The 15,734-nt window shown below is 39.4% G+C and overlaps 1 protein-coding gene and 1 long non-coding RNA gene across 5 annotated transcripts in view; one reads left to right on the forward strand and one right to left on the reverse strand.

Moving 5' to 3' along the window:
* MYH11 (myosin heavy chain 11) overlaps nucleotides 1–15,734 on the reverse strand; it is a 61,872-nt gene that overhangs the window by 19,867 nt on the left and 26,271 nt on the right. For 3 of the 4 annotated variants that reach the window (XM_040592079.1, XM_040592078.1, XM_040592081.1), the window contains exons 5-16: nucleotides 13,978–14,080; nucleotides 12,212–12,232; nucleotides 9,720–9,812; nucleotides 8,730–8,793; nucleotides 6,535–6,633; nucleotides 5,367–5,510; nucleotides 2,601–2,696; nucleotides 2,097–2,215; nucleotides 1,773–1,925; nucleotides 1,156–1,329; nucleotides 782–955; nucleotides 189–303 (exon numbers count right to left, since the gene is read on the reverse strand). In XM_040592079.1, the coding sequence (XP_040448013.1) occupies nucleotides 189–303; nucleotides 782–955; nucleotides 1,156–1,329; nucleotides 1,773–1,925; nucleotides 2,097–2,215; nucleotides 2,601–2,696; nucleotides 5,367–5,510; nucleotides 6,535–6,633; nucleotides 8,730–8,793; nucleotides 9,720–9,812; nucleotides 12,212–12,232; nucleotides 13,978–14,080 (1,355 nt within the window). The remainder of the gene's footprint in view (nucleotides 1–188; nucleotides 304–781; nucleotides 956–1,155; nucleotides 1,330–1,772; nucleotides 1,926–2,096; nucleotides 2,216–2,600; nucleotides 2,697–5,366; nucleotides 5,511–6,534; nucleotides 6,634–8,729; nucleotides 8,794–9,719; nucleotides 9,813–12,211; nucleotides 12,233–13,977; nucleotides 14,081–15,734) is intronic. The other variant, XM_040592080.1, reaches the window with a different exon arrangement.
* LOC121087280 lies at nucleotides 4,226–13,323 on the forward strand. Its single transcript, XR_005827562.1, has 2 exons — nucleotides 4,226–4,484; nucleotides 13,255–13,323. It is a non-coding gene; the product is annotated as an uncharacterized LOC121087280 (long non-coding RNA).

Below are 15,734 nucleotides of genomic sequence, written 5' to 3' on the forward strand. Positions count from 1 at the left end.
TAAAACTATCTCATGATGTTTTTCATAAATGTGTCCTTAGAACACTTTATTCTTGCTTCTTAGTTCAGTCTCTTCTATGTTTATTATTTCCATACTTGTGTCCTGCCAGTAAAGAATAACTGTCAAAAAGTTCTGGTAGAAGTTTCTCCCTTTAAACCACATTACTGATTTAGAGTTGCGATTCATACCATCTTTCCAAAGATCTGCTACAAATTTGTCTGAAGACTGGTTAAGCAGAGAAGTCACATTGTCATTTAGTGGGTCCATGTTTTTTGTTAGCCAGGCAGTTGCATTGTAGGTAACCTGCCGGAAACAGTGATATGTCAAAAATCTGTTCTTGATAAAGAGATCTGGAATGTCCAAAACCACAAGGCACTGTATTAACACAAAATCATACAAATAATAATGTGAAAAGTTTTCTATGGTTGAAAGCTGAGCATTTGTTCTTATATGTACTAGCATCTGAAAAGCATTTTGCAGTTGTACCCGTGGCAGGACATCTGCTGTGGCTTTAAAAAATCTGCTTGCTGGAAAGGAGTCCGAGTTACTCAGCTTCACAGTAACCCTGGTGTTGGTTATTTTTGCTTTGATGTAAGCTTAGCACAACCATGAAAGTTTTGTAAATCTTACTTTATGTTATGTAATTAAAGCACTTAATGTATACATTATATAACTAAAGCCATCTTTTATCCCCACAGGTACTAGACTGTTTCTTTTTTACCATTTTGGGTAGCAAAGAATGAAAGCTCTCTAAGTGACAATAGCTTGATCTGTCCGGTACCTTTCCTGCGTAGTGCATTATACAGAACTCGGTTTTATCCTTGAGTTGCTTGGGCTTCTGGAATTTGGGATGGTTGCCTTGCTCTTGACATAGTTTCTCCACAAAGGATGTGTCAGTAGCTTTGGGGAACCAGCACTCTTCATCCAGCAGAGCAAGGACACCTGGAGGGTTGGTCTGTAATGTGAGCAATATCAGATCAGTATTATCACTTGCAGAGGCAATGAAAGAGTAGCACCTTCTTTATCCCTTATGTTACAAATCCTCCCAGGCAGCAAAGGATCTGGAACACCTTAACCGGCTCTCTTACTGCACTGACATATAACTGACCCTGATGCAACCTGTGTAGTATCCCACCTACAGAGATACAATCTTACTGGTCTTTCAATCAGCTCAATGCAAGGTTGCAGGTCAAGGCCAAAATCAATGAAATTCCATTCGATGCCCTCTCGCTGGTATTCTTCTTGCTCCAATATAAACATTGTGTGGTTGAAGAGCTGCTGAAGTTTCTCATTAGTGTAATTGATGCACAGCTGCTCAAAGGAATTGATCTGTGAAGAGGAAAAAAGTGAATTCCTAATGTTAGAAAGAGACAAGATAAATTTGCTATCTGCTATTTTTTTCTACATACTACAATAATTCAAGTATAAGGATCTATATTTTCCTAATATAATGTCTTGGAAATTTACAGTAAGTTCTCAAGTGGTAAATCTTTGTACTGGGACCCGTTCGTAAGACGCAGACCCTGGCTTTATGCACTGAGTGCTGCAGAAGCCCAGCAGGAGGATGCTGCTGGCCCCCAGCCCTTCATGCCCAAGGGAAAGACAAGCAGCCAGGTGTAGCAGGCCTGTAAGTCATGTTGGCTACAGGCTGCTAACCAGCTTGAAAGAAGCAAATTGGTTTTGGGACTCTGAACTTAGATTTTTATTATCTTATACCCAAACCACTGCGTGACAATAAGGAGTTTAGTCAGCTTGTGTCCCACAGCGCATACCTCAAAAATCTCAAATCCAGCGATGTCAAGGATCCCCAAGAAGGAAGCGCCTTGTCTTTTTGTTTTATCGAGAGCTTTGTTTACACGAGCTAGAATCCAACGGAAAAGACGTTCAAATTGTGCCTTGGCCAAAGCCTCTATGGCAAAGTCCGCCTGAAAAAAAAAAAGAAGAGCAAACTGCGAGTGAAAGAAGAAACCCAGTTAGCTGCTAATTTCTGTGGAGATGAGACAGAAAACTGATACTTCCTTTCAGACAAGATGTAAGAAAAAAAGGAGAAATTAGAATAGTTTCAGGAGAGCTGAGCAGACTGCAAGTAGGTATACCTGCTCTTTGGTCTGAGCTTTCTGAACAACATCTCGTCCTACTTTGATCCTTGGAGTTAGAATAGATCTTGTGAAATCTGTCACGTTAATCCCCATCAGGTGACACACTTTTTGTGCAGCTAGGATAAAAGAGTATGATTTTATTTCAGATTGAATTTTTTCTTAGCAGGTCAGTAAGTGTGAATACAAGCAGCTCTGCAAGTATGTGACGTTATTTATCTTCCTTAAAAGCTCCTCTGTTGTACGTGCAAGAGATGCCACTTGCTATAGAAGTATTATTCATGATCCAAGCAGCAAAATCATGGTTCATCAATTTATGGATTCAAGATTACCAGAAAAGGTAATGATAATTGAGCTGATTTTAAGTATAGGATCTTTTTTAAAGCCTGTGAAGTATGTATGTAATAACAATTAAATAAAAAATACTGATAGGAGTGCTCACTCAGCTGCTATTTTATTAATTTTTTTAATGTTAACTGATCTTTTTAAAATGGTAAATCATACCAGTATTGTCTGGCATAGAAGCTTGATCGGTGTTTCTCTCCTTCTTGAAGACAATATTACCCAACTGTAGGACAGATGAAACAACTCTCAGTATAGCTGCAAGAGAAACAGATAATATAAATGAGAACCAGAACAGACACATTTTGAAATGTGCCATCTATTGTCTGTGAAAACAAAGATTCATTCTATTGCCTATGGTAGTCTGAACCTCTATGGGAAGAGCTAGGTTTGTTTTAAAAGACTGTGCCATAAACTGCAGCAGTCTGAGAGCTGACTGAGCGACTATCTCAACAATCTGTGCGGTGGAGTGAACAGGCCAGTCTGGGAATACCAGCACCTCCAAGCTAAGTTGTGCTGGCTCCCCAGGTCTCAGGAATTCATCTCCCACTCACAGTGGCCTGTACCGTCTTCCTTATTCAGTCACTTGACAATCTATAGTTCTGTCTTCAAAATAAATTTAAAAAATCTATGAATTACCAGCAGTTTCAAAAACGTGGCACTTCTGAAGCTCCAGTTATGCAGGAACATGTGGCTATTTAGTTGTGCCACTGAAACCAAATGTATACAAATCTTTGAAGGATTAGTTTCCAAGTACAGAAAAGTAATTGGTTGATGTTTGATTACTAACATGTATAAATGTGATGTCACCTAACTTCAGGTAGTAAAGTCTACTGAGATTGTGTGAATCTAGGGGGTTCTATTTGTTTATTTGGTAAACTGGAATACTGTCCTAATGGGCTTATATTTTAGAACATGAAATCAAAGGACTTCAGACAGTAACAGAATGACTCCTGTTGTTGTAATAGAGAATGCTGCTGTCAATACCAACACGCATGTCCTGGCAAGACAACGAACCAGTCTTCATCAGTAACATCATCTGAATTTACCAAGGCACCAAGGCTGGGATTTGCAATACTGTCCTGCAAGGCAAGGCATTTTTTTCTCACCATCTGTCAGTCACTGCTGCAGGGATGGGATGTGACAGATCTCTGTTCCTTGCTGCCACAGCTGGTCCAAGACTCAAGTGATGGGGTGACCCTGTTTGTGCCACCAGGTGTCACGGGGCATGGCAGTGTGCATCCATGGGCAATACAAACTGGCATGCACCAGCTGAAGCCCTGCTTGCTCCCAGGAACAGTGAGAGGTAAAAGCTACACAGAGATGTCTCTGGCAGGCCCATGTTCTCAAGATAGTTTAGTTGTTTCACGCTCTTTGTTTTTATTTGTCTTTTTTCTGAGTCAGTGAATACAAATATGAGCTATTTAAGCCTGTTTAATTTCTTCCAAAATTAGAATATTTTGCAACTTTTTCATGCTAGTTGTTGGAAAGTTCTGAAAAAGTGGCTTCAAATGGTTGTTACTGTTGTTAGAGCTGACTTGAATTCAGTAGTCTGTTTTGGGTACATATGGAATTCTTGTGAGAAATCTTCCCTTTCACACAAACCACCTTTTGAAACCCTATGTGCTATAGTACTTTTGCATGCCGACAACCCCACTGATGCTGTGGAATTCAAATGAGTCAGGAGTGCATCTCACATTCCTCTTACAAGCAGGCCTCCAGAATTTATAAGACTTATAAGAAAAAGCCTTGCAGCTCTTTATTCAGATGGACAGCAAAATATTGTGACAATTATTTTCTTTGTTCCATGTTTAAATTACTGAGTAGAGCTGCCCTGTGCATTACCAGTTGTTCTGTTCATCACAGAGATAATTTCTTTTTGATGATATGAACTCTCTTTTCCAATATAGGTGATGATTTTTCAATATTTCTTTCACTGCGCTTCCAGCAAGTGCTGCCAGTTTAAACCTTTGAGGTGGTTTGCAAGGAGTTTTCATTATTGGCTTCAGCTGCTCCCACCGGTACCCACTGGAGCAATGGGAGAAGGTAGGCCACTGTAGTAATTATTTAATTAGAACTTTTCTAACAGCAACCTAAAATGGTTAGATGGTAATTACATCTCTTTGCAAGTCAAGAACAGTCACCCTAATACAAGACTTCCTGAAGCATCACCCTGTTTGACACAAGGGTGGCAATGATTCCAAGGAGGCTGGTAGTGTTTTGTGTTGTGGATCTACAACAGCAGTTTCAGTGTCTTCACTGCCAGTGTATTCTCAGACCCTGCTATCCTCCCCTCAGATCCCTGCTGCTGGTTTATGTTGTCCTCAGGCACTGTACTGCTACCAGTTCAGTTGCTTGTTATTACTGGCTCTGACGATGCTTGTGTGACATGACCTTCATCCTGTGTTTAGATCCTGCCTTGATCTTGTGTCTCTCCTGGTCACACAGAACTGAGTTCCCATATGATTCCCAATGTGAAGCAGAAACAAACCTGTGCCTGAGAAGTTTTACTTTATAAATAGAGAACCTTAATTCACTTTCCATGAGACATCTATGGTTTAATTAATCTAATACCTCCTGAGGAGGAGGGAAGTCTATGGGCACTAATTCACAGTGCACTTAGAAACAGTAGCTAGGTAATGGTTGGTAATAGTTTTACACAGAGGCGATAAGAGGCAACCAGGTTAAGTAACATAGATACATTTGGAATCCTCCAGTTGGTGGTTCATACAAGATCACACTTCTCCAGAGAAACACAGATGTAAAATCTGAATAATCTTAGTTTTCTTATGAACGTAGAATCTTACTTCATGTGCGTGTTTTGCAAAGCGATTATTCTGGACAGAATTAACCTCCGTACATTTGCATCTCTCTATAGCATCACTTGCAGATGTATACCTGGAATACAATCTTGCTAATGATTCTCACCTGTCTGTTCCTCCTCAGTAAAGCCCATAATTGTCATAGCTTCCAAGGTCTCCTGGAACATCTCATCATCTTGTTGAGCAGGAATAGGCACATGGCCATTGGATAGAAAGGTATAATTGCCAAAGCCTTCCAGCAAGAGATCATCTAAAAAGCAAGGAAGAAAAGCTTTACTTAAGTGCGTCAACTTAATGTTCTTTGTTCTTAAGTTTTCCTGGTGAACAACAGGAAAAAAACCCCAGTGTTTTCACCAAGGGAAGACTCTGCTTTTAGGAGTTTAGGGTTTTGTGGTGCACAAATATTTTCAGAATAACTCTTCATTTAGCAAGCTTGATTGTTTCCAGTTTTCATTAGTAACTGGGGATATCTCTGCCCCTCAGTGGAATTTTGCACCCTATGGACTCAAACCGAGCCATTCTGCCCAAATGTCTTTTATTTTATGCCATGTGTAACCTACTCAGAATTACACCTCTCCCTGTGGGGATTTATATCAGGTAATAAGAATGGTACCAGGTAGCAACCATAGTGGGCCAGACTGAAAGGCTCTTCAGCTCTATGCTGTGGCAAACAAAAGATTCTTAGGTAAGGAGCATAAAAAACAGGAAAAATACAGTTATCCATTGCTTTATATGTTCTTTGGCAACCAGTGATTATGACATCTTTCCCAAAATCACTGGAACCGTGATGTTCCTATACATATAATATCTTATCCTTCTTTTCGGATCCACTTACGCTTTTCACCTTCTGAACATTCTGAAGCTATGGTTTTCACAGTGTAATAATGTGCTATCGGAAAAACATTATCTTAATTTATTTTAAAACCACAAACCAGTATTTTTATGGAGAATCCCAGTCTCCTGTGTAAGAAAATAATTAATATTTCTTCCCTAATCATCTTCTCAATGTCATTCAAGATGGGATCTGAATGGGTTTACATTTCCTGTGAGTTGAAACGTCCTGTAAACTACAGGCAACCTGGCTTAAACAGGTTAATGTGAATTGAAGCTTTCTTATAATTCACTTGAGAGAGTTATTTTCTATTGCTAACAAGCTGTTTATTTATAGAAAGGATTGAATAAAATACAATTAAAGAAGTTAAGATAAATTACCATAAATAGCCATTGCTCAGACTTTCCAATGAGATTTTAAGAATTATTAGCAAGTAACTTACTTCTCATTTGCTCGGAAGCTCCAGCAATCAAATAGTAAAAGATATGAAATGTTCGCTCATCTTTAGCCTGACGAATAGCGCGGGATTTTTCAAGCAAATCTGTTTGTCAAGTGTGTTAAAAAAAATCAGTAACATATTTCAGTCCTTCCTTAATTGTGCCATCAGCCTCAGTAGCATCAATAGTATTGTTGAAATATTTGCCACAAGCTTGTCTAACATGAACATGCATCCAATTCTGTGTTCTGGTATTGCTATAACTCTCACCGCAATGATTAGATCATTTTCCTACCTCCTATTGTATGGTAAATGCTGGTAATCGTGGTAATAAGTGCCACAATAGACATAAATGCTTCTAAAACCAGATATATAAGAATAGTAGTCACAATATGATTCACACCACTGTTAAAATGAAGTACCAATACGATTCTTTCAACATAAGGTGGGGCTGCTAGAAAAAAAAGCTCTTGAAGCCAGCATTGTAAGTATAAAAGCAACTTTATTTATGGTCTGTTTTTGTGACTATAAACTACTAAAAATGAAGTGGGCAATAGTGTAAGTATTTCAACACCAGTCAGTGATTCACTCTTGAAAAGCTGTACTGCTACAGATAAAACTTCAGTTAAGACCAAAAAAATTAAACCCTTATTTTTGCTAAAGATTGCTTGTCAAAGTAAGAGCAGAAAGATGAACTGTTTGCTGTTTGATGCTACACCCTGTAGTTAAGGTCCTTCTTTATAGCTGCATCTTTATTTCTTATGTATTGGAGCAAACAGCTCCTTTTCTATGCAAAGATGAGCCATGCAGCACTGAGGAATCTAGCTACATACCAATTTGTTCATTAAAACACGCTACCTCATAAACATAACCAAGGGAAGAGGCAACAGTACTTGGCAAGCAAAGCCAGGCTAAGATGAATTTATCTGAAATGGCTGTATTTTTCTTGAAAAAATACGTTGAGGTTATTGATACAGAGCTCACTGCTCTGGGTGTGCCATTTGAGACAGCAGGACAGTATTTAATGTCCAGAGCAGTCAAGTCCTTTGGACGTTTCTAGCACTTGATGCTATCTGGGGCATCAGCACCGGCAAAATATTTGCTTCCCTTCAGTTGACTGACAGTTTCCAGAACATGTTATTTCTGACCATGGCAGTTTAACAAAATGTGCAGACATCAAGTCAGGTTCAGGATAAATTGTCCCTGGGTATGACAAAGGGAAAGGATCTGTAAGGGCTCTGAGACAGCTCTTCTGACTGCACCATGTTCTTTGGCTTTTCCTGTGTCTTCTGTTTTTATTAATACAAAGTCTTCAGAGGGGTGGAAGGGGAAGGTATATTACTTTTATTAAAATGATGCTTTGATCCTCCAGACATTAACTAGAAAGCTGCCATACTAGATACTGCATAGACATCTACCTTAACGGGTTACTCTCAGTGCTTTATCTTGGAACGCCTCTGTCCCAGTACAACATATATGGCCTTTGCTATACCTAAACAGCAGGGCACGTACAGCTTGATCAAGCTTGATCATTCAGTCTGCAAGGCTCAGAACCCTTCCCTTACAGAAGCCCGGGTGCACAGGGCTGAGGGTGAGATCATACTGAGCATCTGGTCTTCATCCCAGCACACAGCCAGGACCGGGACAAAGTGCCAAAGCTGGACTTGAAAACTGGGAAGCACTCTCCAAATTCCTGGGCAAACTAGTGATAATACCGAGCATTCGGTATTTTTCAAAGTGTCTGTCACAGCACCAGTAAGAAACAGTAAAATGTGAAAACTTTTTATGCAGCTGGAAATGTAGCCCCCAGGGAACCAGAGTGACCCATGCAGGATCACATTGATACAAAACAAAATGACCACACGTAGCTCTCAAGATCACATGCAATCTCCACCACAGAACAATCTTTTCTCTTAAAGTGCCCTGCTGTTGCCTTAGGTACGATGCCTCCACTTTCTGCAGCTGTGTATTGGGGAATAGCACACTTTCCTATAGCTGAGAAAACAGACCCAAAAATGTAAACATGAGAGTAAGACGAACTGAGAAGCTGATATCAGCATAAATGGAGCTACTTCCCTCCATCTTTGTTTATACCAGCCTCAGCAATATTTGCCTTTCTTAGACATGCAGTGGAGCTTGTTTATCCTACTTCCTTCTGCTCCCCCTGCTCAGCTCCCAGTGCAGCTCACTGAAAAGGATACAAGTCTCTATGTTTGCTCCGACAATGTAGCCTGTCACATCAAAGTTGATGCGGATGAATTTGCCCTGTAAATGAAAAGAAGATCTAGATTTAACTGTTCTTTCAGGTTAGGCCAGATTTCCCAGGATTAGTATTTAGCCTGTTTAATAAGACGTGTGCATCCTCTTAAGAATAACATGCTTGATGCCCTCCTGCCGGGACAACCCATGGAAAAGCCTGCAGGGAAGTGAACTTCTCTGATATTCCCTGTGCAGAGATTTGCTCCCACATTTGTTCAGGCACTTAGAGGTAAAGGAATCCTCTCTACTGGACCAGGCTTTGGAAGCTGGGGATATGACAACATCTATTTTTTACTTTGATTTCCATAAGGTCAATAAGGGAATAGTGTTGGATCTGCATAATTCCCACTGCTAAGGTTCATCTGCATAGATCTCTGAATTGTGCAGGGAGAGAACAGAGGTGGGAGGGGAGGGTCTGCAGGGAAGACAAGCATCTGCCAGCACCCCTAGAAAAAAGCATCATCAAATAGTGACAGCCCTCAGCTCACATCATTCTAACTTGAATCTGTATAACTGTTTTATCTTTTTCTCTTGTAAGTTTTTAATGTAATACATTAACCACTTATGCTAAGTGACAATCCCACCTTATGAGATATATGCTCAACAGTGGTGCAAAGAACAAGAAAGTACAGATTTTGTTTGCAAATATTCTGAAGGTGGCTATATCCTGGACCAGGAATTGACTCTGGAAGGTCACACATAGACTGCTAAATTGTGAGATGACAATGGTACTGTCAAGTTGGAGCTTGATCTTTAATCTTCTATAAGGCCAAATTCCTATTTCAGAGAGGAGTTCTGAAATGTTTTTAAGGGATTAGTTTTATGATACTCTTTAAAGTGAAGCACTCATGAGGGCCACTGTCTGTACATTGTGTTTTAAAAGATGTTGTACCTCCCCCCCACATAGACCAAACTGGATTTCTCCTACTTACAAATCTGGAGGAGTTGTCATTCTTCACAGTTTTGGCATTTCCAAAAGCTTCAAGAATAGGGTTTGCCTGTAGAAGCTGTTTTTCCAGCTCACCCTAAAATTAATTCAGAAGCAGTTAACCCTAAACTTCATAATTACTTAACTAAAGCCAACACATGTACACTGGAGAAAAATATGAAAGATAATTTAAGCGTCTAACTCTTTTTTTCCTGAATACTGCACGTCATGTGGATTTGTTTTAATTCTCTGTTAATCTGTGTTTATATATTTGTGCATTGACTGCTGTGCTGTATACATGACCCTTTTCCAGCCCTGTTGCCTGTGACAGATCAAAGTCTATTAATCTGTCCAGCATCATAACTGGCCTTTCTTTAAAAAAAAGGGTCATTCAATGTCAAATAATTTTTTTCTCAGTTTAATATCATTTTTGGAAAGGATATTCTTAAGAAAACCTCTAGCATGTCTTTTTCAAGTTAGTTTATTGAGATCCTTTGCTAGCAAATGACGACGTAATTAGAATAACTTGCCAAGAATCATTTTAATGTAATGCAGCACAAAGCTACAAAGCAGATTTCATCAAGTCTATTAATAATGATCCATGCAAGGCTAAAGGTTAAATACGGAAATGCATTGATTTGTTTCAAACTAGGATAATGGATTCTCATGCAAACACACAAACTTTGTATTATATTGTTAATTGTGATTGGTAATGCTAATGAAACAAACCATGCAATGAAATAAGCATGCATTTAATACTTCTATTTCTAAACAAAAGAATGAAGTTGAAAATCCTTTGCTTATGAATACAGCTTTTCTGAACTTTTCATTCAGCTCTGTCCTATGAAGTCACTCAGTTTCACATTTGCTTCTTGTCGTCCTGTTCTTTGAGTACAGCTCTGCAGTAACATGCATTATTTGAAATAACTCACCCTGAAATGGAAAAAGTCCTTGGTAGAGAACGTGATATCATTTGAATCATTTTAATTAGAAAATAAGGCAATATTTAGGTTGAATCTAGGGAAAATAATTTGGAAAATGAAAGTCCTTCCCAATTAGTGTGTAAAACTGATAACCTTTTTTTAAATGCTGTTCCTGAATGTTTTGTAACTTCTGTGGCAATGATAAGAGCTGCCTCAAAAATATCGTTAAAAAGGAACAGATTGTTAACAAATGGCTAAAATAATCTGCATGGTCCCGAGACGGGAGAACGAATACTTTCCTGACAGCACAGATCTTTTGAGAGGTAAGGCATGTATCAAGACTGCGCTTCGAAAAAAAAATAAAAACCCCACCAAAAAGCTCCCAAAACTTACTACCTAAGAGTTGGAGGAACAGGGAAAGGAGATTTCCAAACAGGCTAATACAGGAGTCCTGGAATAAGTGATGAATTCCTAAAAGTACCTTAAGTTTCTCTGTACTGAGCAACTCTTCCCAATTACACTCTGTAGACTTCAAAACTCCACTCTAAGTGTAGGGCGTTGCTGAAATCAGATGGTGACGTCTGAGGTAGAGCCATGTCTGCTATACTGAAGCAGATACCACCTGCTTCTAGTGAGAACTGAGCTATGCCATAAACTTGGGATAGAAAACTGTGGCTCCAAATTAGCTACACTGTATGCATCTCTAAGTTCACTGAGCCCCGCAGCTGCCTATGCCAACAACGAATGAGTTTTTTTGCAGAGAGCTTGTCAAATGGAGTACTAAATTAACTAAGGGGCAACACACTTTGTCATAGCCAAAGTCTGAGAGGCAGCAGTCAGAATGGGAAAAAAAAAAAGACCCCATTAAGAAAAATAATCCCATTTGCCTGGTACAGAAACAGAAAGAATATGCCAGCAAACCTCCTCTATTCCCAAAGCATTGGTGTGCTGGTGCCACAGTACAGGGGGGTCATGAGGTCCTGTAAGAAACTGCTGTAACACACCTGCAGACACACGCTGCGGTGGAAATGGCTCTGTTACACATCATAGCAGCAAGCTAAGAGCATGCTAACTTTTGTGGACGTGAATAATTCGCAACATTTACATGAAAATGTAAAATTGAAAGCAATATCAAATGGAAAGCATGCAGCTAAAGGAATCGATCAAACACTGTGAGGTTTAGAAATTATTTCACAACAGTCCTAAAAAGTTCAACCTGAAGCACGGGAAGCATTTGGGTATTTTCATTCAGAAATCACATTGCTCAATTTCAGGCTGAGTGGCTCTTTCAGGATCGTGGGAAATTTCATTCAAACTATGGCAACTTGAACACACACATAGAGAAGAGAGTGATATTTGAAAGATGGCCCTGCCTGTGTCAGACCTCATTCTTTACCATGGAGCCTGACACAGTTAGGGTTGATTTGTGAGAGCATTTGGCGCTATTGTTGCTTTTTATCATATCATACAACATATTTCAACAAAATCTCTCTTAAATTTTCGAGGTGCAACAATAGCATGCAGATCTACACTCAGTGCCTTAAACACACATCAAACAGTCTAAGTTACTCACGTAAGAAAAAGATGGACCTTGCTGTATTGAATAACATGGTATAAAACAAGTGTCAGTATCATTTCCATTACAGACATTTTTACTGTTTTTCCTGTATTAAAATAACCAACACACAGTTTCCATGCAAATAAACCAGGGATACAAATACAAACAATCTATTGCAGACATACCAAGAGTACAAATAGCGTTAACATATATAGAGCATCTTAACTGAAGAAAAAAAACAAACCCTGAAGCAAAAGGATGGGATTTGGATCCCGTCCCAGATTAGTCTCCCAGGACCAGGCAAGGACAGATATTTTTATGGTAAATCCACAGTTCTACTCCTGTGCAACTGAGGCATTTTGCTATTCATTATTTTTTAATGACTGCAATTGTAGCATCAGTAGTCTCAGTCACCGGATTACTATTTGTCAGCACGTTATAGTACAACTTAGACTTTCTCTCAGCTCCTATCTGGTGGAATTTGCCTTCAGGTTTGTCTTGGGGCCAATTTGATCCTGAGCCTCATGCAGTTTCCCAGAGGAGTCAGCAGCGACTGCAGTTACATGCCCGTTCGGGATGGCCTTGAAACCACAAGTTCATTTCCCCTAGCCACTGAGCAGGGACCCAGTAGGAAGAAATAAGTTTTTTGGATAAACATTCAACAAAGGAAAATGATGCCTTTAGTCTTGGACCATTTCCACTACATTTAATCACAGATTTCTAGAAAAATACTACCCTAAGGGACATCTACTCCCTTCCCTGCCCCAAAGCAGAATCTGCTGTACATAAACAACAATTATTTATGGTGGAAGAGGCCAGGCTGCACAGCGTGTGCTCTGGAGTCCTCTATCCATCAGCATACAGGGTAGGCAAGGGCAGCTGCAAGACCCAGCATAGGTGTGGTCATAAGATTTTTATTTCCCACTGCACTACTAATTACTTATTTTGGACCCAGTCTTGCATTTGGGATGCGCTGAAATGTCTTCCTGAATTAAGCCTGTTTTGTCATGAAAGTGAATTGCTGCACCTTTTTTTTTTTTTTTTTTTTTTTTTGGCAGAAGTTTGAGCAACATTCAAAAGGCTGGAAATTATGTGGGACCTGGAGTTGTGTCATTGGAAACAGCAAAGATAGTTGAGAGTCTCAGCTGCACTAATGATCACCAGGAACTGGGCAGATACAAGCTCATATTATGGTTCAGAGCAAGAAAACTAACTTTAGTCACTAAGGTAAGACTATTACAAATTTTGAAAGAACAAAGTACTTTAAAAAAAGTGTGCCTTTCAAAATTGTTCTCTCTGACAGAGGAGTAAAAAGAAAAGACAAGTTTTGCACTGACACTCTTTACTAGTTGGTGAGAAAACTCACTTGCTGATGTAGCCAGTCAAAACTTTGGAACTTTAAATGCTACTATACATTATTGTGATGCATTTGGACAGCGTATTAGTTAAAGGCTTTCCCAAACTTCTAAGTTGCCGGGGGCCAAAGGTAAAATAAGGACCTGAGCCCTTGCAGACAGGCCTTCATGCTAGGATATAAATAGGTGCTATGCATATGGAAAGCTATGAATATTTCTCTTCCAGCAAAATACATTCTGATTTGATACCTAAGCGGGTGTCAAACAAAAAGTTTTTTCCATAAACATGGAGCTGTGACATAACTGTGTACTCTTAATATGTCGACTGTTTGGCAAGCCACAGATGTCAACTTGCTGTTGGCGCAGCCAGCTCAGTACAGCCCTACCAGGCTCAAAACAGGGTTGAATACGGAAGAGCTCACTTACAGTGATGCTGGTGTCCTTTTTGCCCTTATGTGATGAAGCAACAACAGCCAAGTACTGAATGACCTTTTTGGTATTTTCTGTCTTGCCAGCACCAGATTCACCTCTGAGGGGAAAGAAAATAACACAAAAGAAGGTAGGTAACTAGTGGACTCCTTCTACTGTGTGGTGTATTTAGTGTATAAAAACAGGACTTGAAACTGTCCAGCTCAGTATTTACCCCAGAACACCATCTCTCCAAATCCACCTGACTTCAGCATGCAAAGAACGCGTTATCAGAACTATATCTCTGTCCCATTAGTATTTTGACTGGACATTGGGCCATTTAAGGCAATTCTAAAACATGATGCATTTTTGAACAGCAGTTCATCTTGCTTTGGCAGCATCTGCGCATTTATGAGAAGTGGAGCTGGCAGGCAATCTGCTTGTATTTTAAGACCAAAAAATACAACATTAACTATGATGTGGTACAGCAGTGAGAAAAAACATCAGCAGTAATACAATAGTTTTCTTTTCTGAAACTGCAGCATTAAAGTAGACTAACAGCTTGTTAGTCTGGAGTGCTAGAGAATAAGCAACTGATGCTGCTCATCTGAACTCCGTGTTCAAACGCTCCTTGAATACAGTGGGACCAGAGCTGGGACGACTCGAGGTGTCCCTGCTAACTGGGTAGTAAGAGACATCTTGTGTGGAGACATGTCTGACCAGCAGAATGGCCATCCCAGCTGTACTCCATGCAGTGTCCCTTGGGAAGCAGGAGGGCAGTGGTAACTTTTCACGTCCTGGAGGACTTCCAGGATTAACTTTATTTACAACTCTTAAGACCTTTCTTAAAGTAAAGTATTGGTTTTCAAAGTACAGGAACAAGGGCCAGATTTACACAGTCTTTTCTAAGATTTCCAGCCTGCTTTTCCCTCTCTGTGTCATAATTACATTGTCTCATGTCTTCTAGATACCTTTGGCTCTGATATTTACATACACAAATATGGTTTTATACTCTCCTGTCTCAGCAATCAAAGAGCATTAAAGTGGGTGGAGATGTAATAAACTAATTCTTTCAACTCTACCAAGTTAGTGCTGTGAAGAGGGCAACAGTCTAAATGTAAGCTGGATCTCTTTTTCTTTGGGTTTAAACTAAAATGGATTTAAAAATAAAAAGAAAAATACATTCAAAAATCCCATGGATATTTGTCAACTATTTAGCTGGATCCATTGCAGTTCTGCTTCTTTTCCTAATTAGGAAATACAGGAGTTAATTTTCCCTACCAAGGAACCAGTGATAAATAGACATAAAAAATATGGGTAAGTGCTGGGCAGAACTTTCAAGATAGAATGACATTGGTGTAAACCTTGGGAAACCAGAAACAATTCCTGCCTGAGGTACAACACGATGAAAAATGTGTCTTCTGGTTTTAAGAGTTTTAACCAGAAATAATTGAGCTGAATATGTTCCTTTTCACAAGACCTGGGTTAATTTGCACAGTTTAGAGGTTGGATTCATCTCTGCCTGGGCTTCAGTGCTAAAACATTTCCATGTTTTATTGATAAAAATTAAGTGTCCTGGGAACAATTCCAAGCCAAGCACACCAATTTGAAGACATATGCATACAAGGTTTTCAAATAAATCTACCTTACAACTTTGTTTCTTTGGAAAAAACAAATTCAAACAAACCCTGGGCTTTGAACTATTCCATTTTATTAAAGGTTATTTGTAGTTCATCACTACATGAATTGCATTTCCTTTCTCCCAGGGCAACAGT

The sequence above is a fragment of the Falco naumanni genome, chromosome 4 (genome assembly GCF_017639655.2).
Source record: "Falco naumanni isolate bFalNau1 chromosome 4, bFalNau1.pat, whole genome shotgun sequence".
Classification (NCBI taxonomy): domain Eukaryota; kingdom Metazoa; phylum Chordata; class Aves; order Falconiformes; family Falconidae; genus Falco; species Falco naumanni.